Source organism: Phascolarctos cinereus, unplaced genomic scaffold, assembly GCF_003287225.1.
Source record: "Phascolarctos cinereus isolate Bilbo 61053 unplaced genomic scaffold, phaCin_HiC Scaffold_4;HRSCAF=312, whole genome shotgun sequence".
In the NCBI taxonomy this organism is placed as follows: Eukaryota; Metazoa; Chordata; class Mammalia; order Diprotodontia; family Phascolarctidae; genus Phascolarctos; species Phascolarctos cinereus.
The window spans coordinates 681,348,305-681,365,374 of record NW_027555847.1 but is presented as its reverse complement, the minus strand read 5'-3'; the positions used below and the strand labels follow the sequence as shown (position 1 = coordinate 681,365,374).

Sequence of the window (17,070 nt, the reverse complement as noted above, 5' to 3'; positions counted from 1 at the left end):
TTCCTTAGGCCAGAGAAGGAAAAGTCTACATTTGCTCCCACAGGAAATCACTTAAAGCTACAAGCCTCTTTGGTCTCTCTACCTTCCTGGCTGGGTCTCAGACAAGAGTTAGGCAGTGGACAGGAGAATTTTCTCTCTCTCTCCCCACAAAGATGCAAGTCCCGTGGTTGCCCAGGGGTGATAAACTAAGTCCTTATTTCAACTGAGCCTCCAAGCTGCTCTCTTCCTTTTTCTCTAGAATTAGGTACTGCCTCCCTTAACTGTCCATTCTTTGTTTTCTAGGTTATAATGAACACAGATTGGTCAAACCTACTGCCAGTAATTATTGTGCCATCCAATTCCACCATCAGCCATCTGTTGGTCCTAAGCCTTGTTCCCTTCCTGACCCCAGAGGTGGGCCCCCAGTGTGACAAGCTCAACCACATGTGGCCTGTGCTAAGGGCTATGCCCCCTAAGCCGTTTCAGGTGTTGCCAGGAAGGGATCTCAAGCATGGAATGGGCTGCCTTGGGAGGTTGTAGTGCATTTCCTATCCCTCTTCAGAGGGAGGCTGGAAGTGCCCAAGGTCACAAGTAGTAAGTGGCAAATATGGCATTTGAACCCAGATCCCGTGTCCCTAAATCCAGCACTCTTTCTAACACATGCTGTAACCCTTCATGATCTAGAGCCAGAGCCTCAAGCCTCCAATGCTTCTTTCTGAGTTTGGGTGGTAAGGACTCTCCTAGCTGTCCCCACAAGCAGGTCAGAGGGATTGGTACAACACAACTGATTTTAAACTCTGTGGCAGAGAATGGGGAGGAGTGAGAATGAACTCACATGATGGTTCCCTGGGGAGCCCTGATTTCAACTTGCCTGATTAATGGAGTCACCAAACCCTCAACGGGCACACTGAGGAGAGGTCCTGAAGCTCAGCCTAGCAGCAACTGCATGAGTACATTCTGTCAGCCACTCATTGAACAAGTAGTAGAGGCACTGCTCTCATCTGGGACTTCTCAATGGAGGTCTCTGGGCTGGTGTCTAATGAGCCCAACTTCACTGAGCTCTCTGCCTGAAGGCAGCTGTGGCCATGGTCCATCTCTAATGCATACCTCCTGTGTGGGAGAGGAGATTCCTGGTCAGAGGCAGGTTGGATTCACTGGCTTCTGAGGTCTCTTAAGCTCTTAGTCTATTATCCATGATTCCATGCTTCTATAATGGAACTGTTTTCTTGAGCTCCTAGACCAAACAACCAGCATGTCAGTGTGGACTGCAGGGACTGGAAGTTGCACAGATTGGGGATGCAGCTGCTTCTGCCTCCTGTAGACCAAACAGTCTGGGGAGAGGCTTGCTGTTTGAAAGAGGGAACAATCCTGAACCTTCCATAATCCCTATCCTAAAATATAGTTACCTCCCAAACAGAGAGGAGACCTTGAGGTATAGGGCTCGGTGTGTGTCACTGCAGATCACACATCACGAAGACCAGGGATAAGGGATAGAGAATAAATGTACTGTTTCATGGATAGAGGGAACTCCCAGATGAGGGAAGTGCCTCTACCAGTGCAAGTCAGCACATTCTCTGCAACTTACAGACTTAGAGAGTTACCTAGAGCAAGGAGAGGTTAAGTGATCTACCCAGAGTCACATAACCATTATGTGTCAGAGACAGGTCTTTAACTTGGCTCTTCCTGGCTCTGAGGCCAGTGATAAATAAAGTATACCTCTGTGAAGACCAGACAAGATTGAATTGCCTAACTCCTCCTTTACCAATTAGCCAGAGCAATCACTGTGGAAATTCGAAATAAGACACTTTTGAGTGTCCCCTTCAAAAGAATGGCCCAAGGCATCCCAGGCCTGCTGGGCTTTACCAACAGAATCAACCAATAAATCAACTACCAAGTACTTATTAAGCACCTTCTATGGCAGAGGTTCCCAAACTTATTGGACCTACCTCTCCCTTTTAAAAAAATTACTTAATGCCCCTCTGGAAATCTACTTTCTTTGACCCTTTAGTGTTTTTTTTTAAATGTGTGTCATTTCAAAAAATATGAAATGTATTTTTTAAGTGACATATCTTACATTTAATAATTTATTGTAAATTTGTGGGTTTTTTCCTGCATTGAAATTTTGATCATGCAATATTACATCATGTAACCCATATAGTACTGTATTGTAAACAAGTCATTAGGTGCATGTTAAACTTCCCAACAATGCTCTATTGGAATTACTTACCTATGAACACTTGCTTGTTAAGACCTGTTGGTGGACTTGACCACTGATTGGTTATAACTTGCATTTTGTGTGTTTATTTGAAAGGTAATGTAATCATTATGACTTTAACCCTGTTACCCAATAGATGAAACATGTATGAATGGTTTTTCAGAATATTTTTATCTTCTTTCCTTATGCTTCCACTGCCCCCATGTTTTTATTCAATGCCCCCCAATTGCATTCAAGGCTACCACTGCCCCCCTGGATTGTTCCAGCACCCTCCAGGGGTGGTATTATCTACTTTGGGAACCTCTGCTTGGGATAGGCACTGTACTAGGTCCTGGGGATAAAAATATAGTGACTAAAACAACACCTGCTTGAAAAGAGTTTGCGGTTGAATGGGGGAGCTTACAGCACAATCAGCCCCTACCTGTCAGTCCCTGTATCTTCCTCAGTCCCCATAGCTGAGGATTGAGAGTACCCACAAGGAGACTCAGCATCCAAGCCAAGAAGAGTTCTTCCCCCATAGCTCATGTTGAAGACAGTGATAAGTGGCATTGCCAATGGTTTTCATTCACAATGATCTTTTCTCAGGTTCTGCAGTAACTACACTCATCCCAGCAACATCTGTCTCCCTCACCATTTGCCAGCACCACAGGTAAAAACCATCAGCACCTATGGCTATTTCTGGGATAGTACTAAATGTGAGACTAGAAGATGGGAAGTACAAAACAAGGTGGCATTTAGGATTGGGAGATGTCCCATCAAATGGCCATCACTGGGACTCAGAATGCTGCGTTTCTTTCCCAGGAAGGAGTAAGACACTAGTAGCTGGGTGTTTTTTAGGTGTGCTGACCAATGTGCCCTAGTTTCAGGTATGACGACTTGTCTCCTTCTCTTTCTACAGCCCATGGCCACAGCCTGGAGGCATTCACCTCGAATTTCACCATCAATAACCTGATCTACACTGCAGAAAATGGAGCACCCAGACTCCAGTGCATTCACTACCACTGACAGGATCCTACAGCATCTGGTGAGATGACCCCACCACCTGCCTCCTTTCCTGCCTGTGCCATTGTATTCTGCATACCTTTGATTCCAGCTACTGCCTTAGCCAGGAACTGATTCAGCTTCCCCTTCCTTTTCCAGCTTGGCCACTTATTCCAGAACAGCAGCATTGGCCCCACCTATTCTGGATGCAAGCTGATATTCCCGAGGTGAGAACCAGGAAAATTCACAGTTGAGCAATTGATTGAGAGTGTATCCTCCTGGCCTCCAGTATCAGAGATTTCCTAATGGGCTGTTTCTAAACCGGGGCTCATGGGATACAAGCACAATAGCAGAGCTCTCCATATACTGACCTTCTACTATACCTTCTCCATGTTTAAATTCCCAAACTGCTTTATCTCCATTCATCTGGTCCATGGGTTCTCAGGAAAATAAATTCCCTTTTAAGTCATAACTTAGGACAAATGCCTATATATCAAGATAGTTCTCCTTAGTGGGAATTTTTGCTTCTTCAACAATCTTATCCCAGAAGGTAAGTAGTATCCATCAGACATCCTGGAAGGTCTCTGTTAATCCTATCATGTCATGTCACAGGCAGCCCTCTCATATTACTTTCATTGTCCCTCTATCTGAGCGCTCCTCAGGCTAATCTCTTAGCACCAGTCACTAGAGCTTCCACCAATATTTCCTTCCCCAGACCTATGAAAGATGGATTAGCAACTGGAGTGGATGCCTTGTGCACCTACCAGAAAGACCCTAACAGACCTGTCCTGGACAGAGAAAGGCTTTACGGGGACCTGAGGAACCAGACGTACGGCATCTCCATGCTAGGCCCCTACTCCCTTGCTAAGGACAGTCTCTATCTCAATGGTAAGCAGCCTCACAGTGGCCACTGCATCTGCCCCCCTTTCTCTTCTGCTATAATCTCAGTATTAGCCTCTTTTCCTGTCTTTCTTATTTTCATTCAATCCCTAACCTATTCTAGAACCATTTCTTCTCCATCCCTTGTTGAGATATTTGCACAAGATTAACTCTCCCCATAGCACTTAACTGGGGAAATGGTTCCTAATGGGTCCTGGTTTGTTGTTACTTGTGGCAGCCTCACAGTCCCAGTCAATACTTTTATTTTTAAACATAAATTGGCATGATTATCTTTTGTTTTTTATCTTTTGTTTTTACATCACCTACATTTCTCAATAAATCCTCTCACCTTCCAGAGAGCCATTTCTTACAACAAAGAATGGGAGGGGCAACAATTTAGCAAAACTAACCAAAATAATGAAAAGTTAGACATTATACATCGTGTTCCACATCCCTAGCTTTCCACTTCTGTAAATAAATGGATGAAAGTGCCTTCTCCTATCTATTCTTTGGGTCATTACAATTTTGCAGCATTAAGCTTCAATTGTTTTGTTATGTTCAGGAGTTTTAGCATTGACTTTGATGGAGATGTTTTTTTTTTCAGAGTCCAGACTTGTGTTTTTATTAGTAGAGAGTGGCTCCCAATGAGTAAACTCTTTCCAGTGCAGATGGGCAACTCATCTGTGACCTAAAGTCTTATAGAATTGGCTGAAGCATTCTGAGGTTGATACCCATAGTGATATAGCTAATGTATGTCAGAGTTCTGTACTTGAGTTCAGGTCTTCCTGACTCCATGTCTGACCCACTACCCACTACACCATGCTGTCTTTCATAGCTTGAGACATAGTGTCAAATGTAGAAATGAATGAATCTGGAAAGGATAGCTTGCTGATGTATTAGACAGACCAGTGTCCAACAAAACCTCAGTACACACAAATGATTGATAAGGACTAGCAAGGTAAAATTTATTAAAAATAAGCATGAAGTTCTTCAGTTAAGCTTAAGAAATCTAATCCCATAAATGCAAGATGGAGTAGACATGGCTAGACAAGTATTTCATGCAAAGAAGACCTGGGGGTCTTAGTGGACTGCAAGCTCAATTGGAGGAAGTCCTAAAACCATGTGAGATGTTAGCCTTCATAGAGATATATCATATCTAGAAGGAGGAATATGATAGTTCTGCTGTCCCCTAATGTCCCCTCATCTGATATATTGTGTCCAGTTTTAGGGCCACATTTTGGAGCACTGACAAGATGAAGCATGCCCAAAAGAGGATGAATAAGATGAGGAGGGAACTTGATACCATGTAATAGGAAGATTGAGAAAACAGATTTTTCTAAGTATAAAGGAAGAATTTCCTAAAAAGCAAATTATTATTATTATCAATTTAATATAGCACTTTAAATTTGCGAAGTACTTTACAAGTATTATCCCATTTGATCCTCAAAACAACTCTGGGCAGACAGGTGTTATTATTATCACCCTCATTTTATAGAGGAGGTAGCTGATGTTCCAGGGCCCTGGCCAGGGGAGGGGAAGGTTGAGAGAGAAAGGGCTCCACTCCAGGCTTTCCTTGTCCTCAGTGTGCTGAATACTTATTAGAAGCCAAAAGACTGAGGAGGAAAGACTAGGGCCAAAGCAGGATGGCCAATCAGAGTGTTTGCTCCCTGTTGTGTTTCCAAAGACCAAGGCATAGCAAGAGTGTGTTCATTGGAGCACCTAGGCTCAAGCCCCCGAAGGCTCTACCCCAAATTCCCTCTGCCAACCCACCCCAAGCTGTAAGTTTCCTTTTTCTGTCCCCAGGACCGGCCCTCATGTCAAAGAGCTGGGGGAGCATAGGGAAATTCCCCTCTCTTCCCCTTCAAGCAGCACATGTTCCAGGTGCCAGGAGGCCTCAGATTGAGTCATCTGGACTCAGCTGTTCTCCCCACTTTCAGCTTCTCTGATGATCTCTCTTCCTTCTCTGGTTGGGTAGTGTGCTCCTTCCCTTCATTATCCAATACTTTGTTTTCCATGTTATGATGAACACCTTCCAGTCCAACCCTTTCCCGGTAAGTATTTAAGCATTTGGATTCCCTTTGAGTTCTAGATTATATTGGAATCTTGAGTCTGGTTCCCCTGGATAAAGGTCCCATTATGCCTCTATGAAATAGTTGTGACTTGTACTATAGTACTTGACTCTGTGGCCCACTGAGGCACCACAAGAAAGGTATTCCTGCAGTGGAATGGCTACATGTAGAAGTAGTGAGTTCCTCATCACTTGGAGATCTTCAAATGGATGCTCTGTGACCACTTGTCAGGGATGTTCTGTGGCATAGGTGCCCTCTGAGGGTGCCTTCAACTCTAAGTCCAATGATTTTGGAAGGGAAAAGCCTAAGAGACCCAGAATCATCACTTCCTACTCCAGAATTCCTCTCCTTTAGGTTAGATAATGATTACTAGTGAAGCTGTCCAAATAGGGAGATTGAGAAGACAAACAGGTTACAAATCTCTGGAAGAGGTATTGAGATGGGGATCTCACATCATGGGTTGCCATGAAGTATGGAATTCCCTCTTCCCTTCTCCCTACATATGTATAAAAGATTCACTCACAGTACACCTTATCTGATGATCATGTGACAGGATCCTATTTTAGGGCAGCCATCAGAGAAATTTGATTACATCCATTCAATCATCTATTGAGTACACACTTTAGGCACCACTTAGGTTCAGGGCCCTGGACTAATACACATGTGGCCACAGTCAACTTCACATTCACATTCATTGTGCTTTCCAGTGTCCAACCATGGTTTCTAATGGCATTCCTTTCCACAGCTCTAGGGTCAGGGACTGCATCCTTATCTGCAACCTCTCTGGAGCCCACAAAGCCTGGAGGCTCCTCAGGTAGGAACGGGGTGATTTCAGTACCCTGGAGAGCTACCACGGGGCCATAACTAGTTGCTGGGGAAAGACTGTAGTACCTAAAAGATGGGAAAGTCTCAGGTTTTTTAAAACGTCTTCACTCTAAGAAATAGTCATTTGCCAGGGGAGGAAAGTCAGGATGTGGCTTGGGGTGTGTCATCTTGGGTCCCATGTCCCAGTGACCGGACAAGATTTTGATTTTTTGGTGATTTAACAACCAGAAAAATCTCTGTGGGGGCCAGGAATGAGTTCACTTGTCCCACCAGAAAGCTGAGGATAGTGAAGGACCAGGATATCCCATATAGGAAGCTTCCCCAGTAGAAGTGTGTCATTCAGATCACTGTTCTCTCTTACTGTGACTGAAACTCCCCCCTCATAGCTCAATCCGTATCTAGAGAGTGTAACATTTCAAGCTAAGCTCATTGAGCCATTTCCCCCTTTGAAGTTCATAGCCCATTCCCCTTATAATGGCACCCAGACAGTGATGTTTCGATGCTTTTCCACCCCAATAACTTTTCAGCTCCTGCATCAACTGCATTTACCCCAGAAGCATCTCTCGTTCCTTCCCTCACCACAGGTACAAATGATCTGCATCTATTATTCATTCCAGGAAAGTCTAATTGGGAATGAAATTTGAAAATTGGAGATGAAGAAAAAGGGGAACTCAGGGCAGGGTGGAATGGGAGACGTACCCTCATGGGGACCCTGGTGACACCGGGATGTTGAGTGTTCCTTCCAGAAAGGGAGAGCTCAACAGCTGGGTGCCTCTGAGTGTGCTGATGCACCCAAACTTCAGACATGGAGGATTCTTTCTGTTCTCCACTGCAGCCACTGGCCACAGCCTGGAAGCTTTCACACTGAACTTCACCACCACCAACCTGCTCTACACAACAGATGTGGAAAACACTGGTTCCAGTAAATTCAGCACCACAGAGAAAATGCTGCAGCACCTGGTGAGACGCAATCTACCACACATACCCAAATCCTTTATTCTCTACCTGTAAGATTTTCTTCTGCATGTCTTAGACTATAGGCCTTGCTTAGAGACAGAAGCTTACTTCCCTTAGGAAGCATCTACATGGTTTGTTGGATAATAGCTAGTATTTATATAGCACCTTAAAGTTTTCACAGCATTGTACATAAGTCATTTCATTTGCTCCTCACAATAGCCCTAAGAGGTAAGTGCTATTATCACCTCTATTTTACAGATGAGGTAGTTGAGGCAGACAGATGTTAAATGACTTGCCCAGGGCCACCCAGCTAATAAGTTTCTGAGGCTGCATTTGAACTCAGGTCTTCCTGACTCCAGGTTCTAGCCTCTACCCACAGGAACACCTAGCTGCTTCAGTCTTAATAGAGTGTCCGACTTTGAGTCAGGTAGAACCAAGTTCAAATGCCACCTTAGATACTTAAAAGATGTGTGACCTTGGGCGGGTCACTTGCTTTCTCTCAGATAGCACCTACTTCATAGGGCTATTGCAGGGAACAAATGAGATAAAATGTGGAGTGCTTTTTAAACCTTAAAATGTTAGAGAAGTGTTGCCTCTAATTATTATTTCCCTCTCTTTCCTTTACCACCTCAAACTCCTGTTCAGGAATAGCAGCACTGGCTCCCTCTAGTCTGAATGCAGAGTGACATCTTTGAGGTGAGATCCCATAATCTGAGGGTTGTTTTGATGAGGGCATGCATTCTCAGTTCCCAGTCACACAGCTCAGGTTAAAGCTGAACAAACAGCAGAGGCAACCCCGCCCCATGCTTCTTCCATGTTCAGATTCCCCAAACTGCTTCATTTCTACCACTCTGGTTTGGATTCTTGGAACAGAGATTGCCCTTATAAGTCATGATTTAGAACAACTTCGCTGATGTCAGGCTCTCTTTAATGAAGATCTGTGATTGCTCAATGGTCCTACCCACATGGTAGATGTGGAAGCTCATCAGTCTTCCCAGGGTCACTTTCACCTTTTGCCGTAGTGACGCACACATCTCAATTTCATTGTCCCCATACCTGCGATACCCACTAGATGTCTCTGTAGCCGTCTCAGGGGTCTAGATCAACATTTTCTTTCTCAGCTGTAAGAAGCAACAGGAATGAATGCTGTGTGCCTCCACTGGAGAGAACCCAGTGTCCTCTTTCTGGACAGAGAGAGGGTTTATTGTGAGCTGAGCAAACTGAGAAATGGAATCACCAGACTTGGCCCCTACATCTTGGATAAGAACAGTCTCTACGTCAATGGTGAGCAGCCTGTCTCTCCCCAGTCCATCTTTGTATAATCCTAGTACTAACCTCTTTTCCTATTGTCCTCAATTTATTCAGTCCCTCGCCTCCCCTTGAACCTTTTCTTCTCATTCTTCCTTTGTTTAGCCAACTACATAAGAAAGACCCTATTCATACCTTTTTCCCTAAGGTCCCATTCCTTCTTGGTTGATATTACCTAGTGGCAGCTATGGAGCTTATCAGAAATATGATTTCCCTTCTCAGTTACTCCAAAGAATAAGATCTCTAATATGAATAGGTTTCTATTTTGTGGGATTATTAGCTGCTCAACACTCCTACCCACGCAATCAATACACCACTGTCACATACCATTTTCACAAAAACTCGAGCAAATCAATTTCACCTTCTCTGAACTTGGAGGTTCCCTTCCCCCATCAGGCTCTCTGGCATCCAATCTAGTACCACACATAGTATGTCAGAGGCAGGTCTTATATACATATCTATGGGCAGCTAGGTGGTGCAGTGGATAGAGCACCACGCCTGGACTCAGGAAGACTCATCTTCTTGAGTTTAAATCTGGTCTCAGACACTCACTAGCTGTGTCATCCTGAGCAAGTCACTTAACTGTGTATGATTCAGTTTTCTCATCTGTCAAATGAGCTGGAGAAAGAAATGGCAAACCACTCCAGTATCTTTGCCAAGAAAACCCCAAATGGGGTCATGACGAGTTGGACATAACTGAAACAATTGAATAACAACAAAATATATCCATACACATGTATATGCATATGTACATATGTATATAGACACACAGTGTATTAAAGGCAGGTCATATACATGCATAAATATAATACACACATACATAAATATACATATATATCCATAAATGTGTATATACATATATATACCCACAAAATAATTATAAACTTACATGGGGAAGGTACTAGACAGACTTTATGCAGAAAGGGCATTTAATCTGAGTCATAAAGGAAATTAAGGATTCTAAAAGGCAGAGGGAAGGCAGGAGTGCATTCCAGAGGAGCAGAAGCTAAATTATCTTTTGCTGGTAATGCTGTATAGAATTCCTTCTCAGGTATGAACTAGAGATATAGTAGGTTCTCCCAGTCCTAAGTTTCTAGGGAGAGAAATTGTGGAGACCTCTCATTCAATTTCAGTCTATCTCTATTCTTGGCATCCTGAAGCTTCCCAGCAGGTTAAGAGGCTGGGAAAAGAACCTTGGGGATAAGCCAGGACAGGAAGTCAGAAAATTTGCTCCCTTGGATTCAAAAGACTAGGGAAGCTCAAGGATGGATTGATTTGAACACTAATTCTATATGACCCCCCAGTTTTCCTCAAAATTACAAATACTTTCTTTTCTCTAATCTTCATGGCAGAGACCCCAAGAGTAAATAAATAAAAGAATTTTCATCTCCCCTTCCCCAAAGATCAGATCTCCCCTAGAAGCATGAAGTAAGCATATAGTCCACAGTATGCCCATACCTCTCAAATTGAGTTACTGGGGAGCTCTCTTACTTTCCTTCCGGAGTCTTGTGATGCCCTTACTCACCTGTCTTTTGGTTTCTAGGTTATAATGAGCATGATGCAGCCCTGCCTGCTACCAGTAAGTAAGGGGCATCTAAGTCCCCTTTGGGTCCTTATCCTTGTTCTCCCATGACACTGGAAGTTGGGATTTGATTGCACAATATTAAACAATTGTGGCTTCGCTAGTCCCTTCCCTTAAAACCCATTCAGGTATCTTGAGGGAGGAAAAGTCCTAGAGGGGGAAATATATAATGAGTTCCCATCCCTGAAGGTTTTGAGCACAGATATGATGGCTGTTTGTCAGGGACATTGCAGAGTGAATTTTTTTTAACAAGATGGCCTTTGAGGGCCTTTTAAGCTCTGAGATTCTGTGAGAAGAAGGTGCCTCCCTCTCCTCAAAGAGGAGGAAAGGCACCCTAGATTGTTCCCACCTTTCCTGACTTGGAGCTATGGGCTCACCCTATAAGATCCCCCAATTTCTCGGTCAGAATTTGACTGGTGGTGACTCGCCAAGCTGTTCCCACAAGGACACTGGAGAACAGGTGGCGGGGATTCATAAGTCCACAGGTGAACCTCAGCTCTGTGAGAAAGTGGTGAGAGGGGAGCCTTGATTTCTACTTACTAGTCCCTAAGCTAGCCGCCAGTGTAGCCAGAATGGCACAGTGACTCATTTATTGAATGATTATTAAAGCCCTCATTCCCCTAAATGGAGGCTGAGGGAGTGCTATGTTGGTGCTCTGATGACTACAGCCTTGATGAGTTCTCCATCAGTGAGTAGCCACAGTCCGACCGTCTCTAATGACACTTCTTTCTGCAATTTCTGGGTTAGACAATGCGTCAACATTTGCAACTCTCCATGGCTCCACACGAAAGGGAACCTCCACAGGTAGGACTGCGGCCTCTTCAGCACCTTGGAGAGTGATTGCTACCACCCCTCCCCAACATCATTGCCCTGGCACAACCCAACGAGAGTAAACAACTGCTAGGACTTTTAAATTTTCTAATTGTTCAGAGACATATTCACCTGTCAAGGCAGGGGCAATGGAAGCTAGGGCCATGTGACTTGTCATGTTATCTTGCAGTCCTGTGTCACGGGGACTGAGCAGAATTTTATTCTCTGTCAGTTAATTCAGTTCAGCCTAGGAAGCATTATTCATCATCTGCTATGTGCCAGGCACTGTTCTGGGCACTCAGGATTCAAAGCCAAGGAAAGAAAGAAAGAAGTTGAGCTCTCCAGCAACTCGTTCTCTCTACAGGCAAACAGATTAAATATGTATGAAATACAGACAGAGTGAAAACAAAGGTATTTCAAGGGGATAGAAGAAGAGAGAGAACAAACTAAGTTTGGGAAGGCCTCAGGGCTATGTTTTGAAAGAGGCTAAGGACTCGGTGAGGTAGAAGTAAAGAGTTAAGAGAACATCTAGTCAGAACAATATCTTTGGGAACTTGTCATGAGACCTTGTATCCCTCTCTAAAGGTGAAGAAAGTAGCAGCCCAGAACATCTCAGGCAGGAAGCCCCAAACCTGACAGTCTTCAGTAACAAAGACTTTTCTCCCCAGGCCCTGTTCCCTCCTACAGTGCTTGACTCTCACCTTCCACTTCTCTGGGTTGAGCTCCCACCCAGTGGCACTGCCTTTCACCCTGTTGTCATGTGCCTTGCCTATGCCAATCACATTCTGATCTTGGCAATGCTTTTTATTCATCAGGGTTTCTTTTTTCCATCAGCTCCTGTGCAGACCACACATGAGCCATCATGGCTCCATTCTCTGGCTCCACTATCATTCTCCAGCACTACAGGTAGAGAGCACCTGCATCTCTGATTCATTTCCTGGAGTGTCTTGCTGTCTTTAGAGAAGAAATGAGGGGTTGGGAAGCCAGGAAAAGGGGAATTAGGGAAGGGGAGAGGTCCCCTAACAAAGGGCATCAGTGGGGCCAGGAGGCAGAATTTTCCTCCCAGAAAGGAATAAAGACAGAATCCACAGGCTATCCCCACTTATGCCCACTGGTGTTCTACAGGCTCCAATATGAAATTTCTCTCCCTCTTCTATTACAGCTGATGGCCAGAGCCTGGAGTCCTTCACACTGAACTTCACCCTCACTAACCTAATGTACACAGAAGACATGGGGCGCCCTGGGTCCATCAAATTCAACCGAACAGAGATAATCCTGCAGAACCTGGTGAGCCTCCCCAATTCCCGCCCCAGGTCCCACCTGTACAGCTGTGCCTTTCCCTTTCCTGGGCTTCTTACCTGCCTAGTACTGAGCACATTGACCTCCTCTTTTCTTTTCCAGCTCAGTTGCTTGTTCAAGAGAAGCAGCATTGGCAACTTCTACACCGGGTGCAAAGTGGCCTCCCTGAGGTGAGACTCCAGAGGCTATAGAATGAGAATTGGAATGTGTCCCTTGACCCCTCAGGGGCACATAAAACCCCCTGGGCTCTCCACTGAGGTGGCTTCTTCACATTCAAGTGTCTTGAGCTCTATTTTCAAATTCCCAGATTGCTTTATCCCTGTACCTTTTGTGCATGGTTTATCAGAAATGTGATTTCCCTTCTCAGTAACTCCTTAGAACAAGATCTCTATTATAAATAGGTTTTTATTTTGTGAGCTTATTAGCTGCTCAACACTCCTACCCACACAATCATCAACCATTTTCACAAAAACTCAGGTAAATCAATTTCACCCTCCATGCACTGGGTGGTCCCCCCATCAGGCTCTCCAGCACCAACCTAGTACTATGTCTCTTATCAATGTGTCTTTTCCTAGACCAAAGAAAGATGGCTTAGCAACAGCTGTGGATGCCGTGTGCACTCATTGGAGAGACCCTACTAAATCAATTCCAGACAGAGAGACAGTCTACTAGGAAGTGAGCAACCAGACACGTGGCATCAGCAGGCTGGGCCCATACACCCTGGATAAGAACAGTCTCTACCTCAATGGTGACTAACCAATCAATAAACAGTAATCATTAAGCAACTGCTATGTGCCAGATACAGTGCTAGGACCTGGGGATACAAACACAAAAAAGGAAATAATTCCTACTTATGAGAAGCTTACATTCCAGTGGGAGAGAACAGGGACATATGTAAACATGCAGCTTAAATATAAAGTTAATACATGCAAATATATAGAAAATAGTTTGGGAGGGAAAGCTCTAGCAGTGGTATTCAGGAAAGACCTCATGCAAAAGATGGTGATTGAGCTGGGTCTTAAATGAAAGGAGGGACTCTAAAGTAGAGGTAAGGAGGGAATATATTCCAGGCCTGGAGGATGTCCAGAGGAAAGACATGAAGACAGGAGATGGAATGTTGTATGAGGAAAAGAAAGAAAGTAGCTTGGCAAGATTGCAGGCTACAAGAGGGGGTGGAAAGAGAGGTTGGAGCCAAATTAGAAAGAGCTCTAAAAGCTAAACAGTGCTAGTCCCAGAGAATAAAATAGGCAATTGGGAGTGTCACTGCAGTTGACTGAGCATGGTCAGATCTAGGTTTAAAAAAAATTCCTTTAGCAGCAGAGAATACAATGGACTGAATTAGGGAGAAACCCAAGGAAGTGAGACCAATTAGGAGGCCTTTGCAATAATCTAAGTGAGAGGGCATGAACGATGGTGGCCGTTGTGTGACTAGAGGGATGAGGTTAGTTGAAAATCACGAAAGTAGAAAACAGAAGACTTGGAAACTGATGTGGGGCAAGGAAAGTGGAGGAGGCCAGGATAATGCAGAAGTTACAAACCTGGAGAATGGAAGGATGGTGGTTCCTTTGATGGAAACAGGGAAATTTGAAAGAGCAACACTTTGGATCAGTGCTCATTTTCTACCTTGTCTCCTGTCATAGTCCCAGAATTAGCATTTTTCTCCTATCCTTCCTGTTGAGTTTCAGATGCTGTGCACACCCAGATGCCTTCCTTCTTGTTCATCCCTTCTTAGTCCAACTGCACAAGACCGAGTCTACCCACACTACTTCACAAGGGATCCTATCCCTCATAGGCTCTAGTTGGCTGTCACCTAATGGCTACGACAAAATTCTTTCTTTGGTCCTGTGCTGATCAACATGTTTAGCAGTGACTTAAATGGAGATGATGTTGTTCAATCATTTTAGGTTTCAGTCATGTCCTATTCTTCATGACCCCATTTGGGGTTTTCTTGGCAAAGATGCTGGAGTGGTTTGCCATTTTCTTCTCCAACTCATTTTATAGATGAGAAACAGAGACAAACAGGGTTAAGTGACTTGCCCTGGGTCGCACAGCGAGTGTCTGAGGCTAGATTTGAACTCAGGAAAGATGAGTCTTCCAGACCCCAGGCCTGGCACTCTATGCACCACGGCGCCACTTAGTTACCTAGATGGAGATATAAATGGCAGCAAATGACTAGATGACAGCAGCTGATATGTTGGACAGAATCAAGATCCAGAAATAAATCAGCACACTGATATGATGGTCCAAGACTAATGACATGAAATATTAGAGCTGTCCCAAAGGAAAGGGGTAGGATGGGAACAACCCTTTAGTAAGCACCTACTATGTCCCAGGTGCTGTGCTAAAGTCTTTACAAAGATCATCTCATTTTACCCTCACAACAACCCTGTGAGGTAAGTTTTATCTTCATTTTACAGTTGAAAAAAATAAGGCAGACATGGGTTAAGTGACTTGTCCAGGCCCAAACAGCTTGTAAGTATCTGAGAACAGATTTGAACTCATACCTTCCAGAATCAAGGGCCCAGTACTCTATCCAGTGAGCCGCCTCTCAGCTGCACATTACTCTAGGAAGTATTTTTATAGGACTCCACCATGATTAGTTGAAAGAACTGGGCAGGTGAAGAATACCTTAAAGTCTTCCTAAGGCATCATGTTAATTGCCTATAAGTCATTAAGAACTTGATTTTTTTCTGTCTGACTTCAAAGGACAGAAATGGGACCAGCAGGTAAAGTTGCAAAGAGATAAAGTTAGGTGATGTGTGATATACTCCAGTGGTGGTATTGATTCTTTTTCTACCTCCATTCGTATTCATATAAATATTCTCCTTCATGCTTCCCCCACCTGATTCCTGCACTTACTCAAGAATTTGCCATTCTTAATATATACTGATACTTTACATCATCTGCCTATTCCTTTTGAAGAAGATCTACCTTTCAAAATCATGTTCCCATTATGTGTCCCATCTCATCAAATCTCAGTGATATTTATGAAGTCACATGTGCCTCCTTGCATTAAAGTAAGCTCTCTTGGGGTAGCTAGGTGGCGCAGTGGATAGAGCACCGGTCCTTGATTCAGGAGGACTGGAGTTCAAATCCAGCCTCAGACACATAACACTTACTAGCTGTGTGACTCTGGGCAAGTCACTTAACCCCATTGCCTAGCCAAAAAAAACAAAAACAAAATGAAGTAAGCTCTCTTGTTCCCCTGGCTTATTCATTTGTGTATACATATCTGCGGCCACAGACTTTATTCCAGGTTCTTTTCCAATATTTTGGACTCCTATGAATTTCTGTGTATTGCTACTGCTATTCTTTTTCCAAAATTGTGGCTATTCTTTACAATATCCATCTTAACAAGTATATGCAATAGTCTCCCTTCCTTTTCAGTTTAAGGCTCTTTTAGGGGCAGCTAGGTAGTATAGTGAATAAAGAACCAGGCCTGGAGTCAGGAAGATGAGTTCAAAAATGGCCTCATTCTAGCTTCTTAACCAGCGACTCACTTCTCAAATCTTCCTCTCTCTTCCAAAATCTTTGCTTTAGAAGCAAAGTTTTTAAAGAAGAAAAAATCAATTGTGCAAAATCATGTCTGATAGTATTCTGTACTCATAGTATCCCACTTCTACAAAAAGAGGCAGATGTATTTTCTCAATTTCTCCAGGGCTGAGCTTTGTTATTATAATTAGATAGTTAAAACATATAAAGCTCTTTGCAAACCTTAAAGCACAGAATAAATGCTATTCATGGGTATTATTCAGTTATGGGGTTTCTTTCCATTTAGATTATCATAATACATGTTACATATATGTATATATTATACATAGTTTTCTGAGTTCTGTTAACTTTAATCTGCATCAGGTGATTTAAATCTTCCCCCATGCTTCTCAGAATTCTCTCTATTCATGGTCTCTTATGGTGCAGTAATATTCCATTATATTCATGTACCATAATTTAGCCATTTCCCAATCAATAATCATCTACCTTGTTTCTAGTTCTTTGCTACCACAAAAAGCAATAGTTTAAATATTTTGGAATATAATGGGACCTTTTTTGATTTCTTTTAAAAATATTTTACTTTTTCAAATTACATGTAAAAAAAATTTTTAACGTAAAAAATTGAGTTCAAAATTCTCTCCCTCCCTCCTTCCTCTCATTGAGAAAGCAATCAA

General features: G+C 43.5%; 2 protein-coding genes across 7 annotated transcripts in view; one reads left to right on the top strand and one right to left on the bottom strand.

The window, feature by feature from the left end:
* LOC110203896 (mucin-16-like) overlaps window positions 1-17,070 on the bottom strand; it is a 162,953-nt gene that overhangs the window by 120,346 nt on the left and 25,537 nt on the right. The window lies entirely within an intron of this gene.
* LOC110204126 (mucin-16-like) overlaps window positions 1-17,070 on the top strand; it is a 49,309-nt gene that overhangs the window by 13,046 nt on the left and 19,193 nt on the right. For 2 of the 6 annotated variants that reach the window (XM_078154184.1, XM_078154183.1), the window contains exons 8-17: window positions 283-393; window positions 2,780-2,843; window positions 3,093-3,218; window positions 3,335-3,402; window positions 3,891-4,063; window positions 6,869-6,937; window positions 7,476-7,532; window positions 7,784-7,908; window positions 8,551-8,601; window positions 9,027-9,063. In XM_078154184.1, the coding sequence (XP_078010310.1) occupies window positions 3,162-3,218; window positions 3,335-3,402; window positions 3,891-4,063; window positions 6,869-6,937; window positions 7,476-7,532; window positions 7,784-7,908; window positions 8,551-8,556 (555 nt within the window). In that variant the 5' untranslated portion in view covers window positions 283-393; window positions 2,780-2,843; window positions 3,093-3,161 and the 3' untranslated portion in view covers window positions 8,557-8,601; window positions 9,027-9,063. Of the gene's footprint in view, window positions 1-282; window positions 394-2,779; window positions 2,844-3,092; window positions 3,219-3,334; window positions 3,403-3,890; window positions 4,064-6,868; window positions 6,938-7,475; window positions 7,533-7,783; window positions 7,909-8,550; window positions 8,602-9,026; window positions 9,190-10,756; window positions 10,793-11,542; window positions 11,600-12,439; window positions 12,512-12,767; window positions 12,893-13,006; window positions 13,075-13,479; window positions 13,653-17,070 lie in introns of those variants that run through there. The other 4 variants (XM_078154185.1, XM_078154186.1, XM_078154182.1 and 1 more) reach the window with 4 other exon arrangements.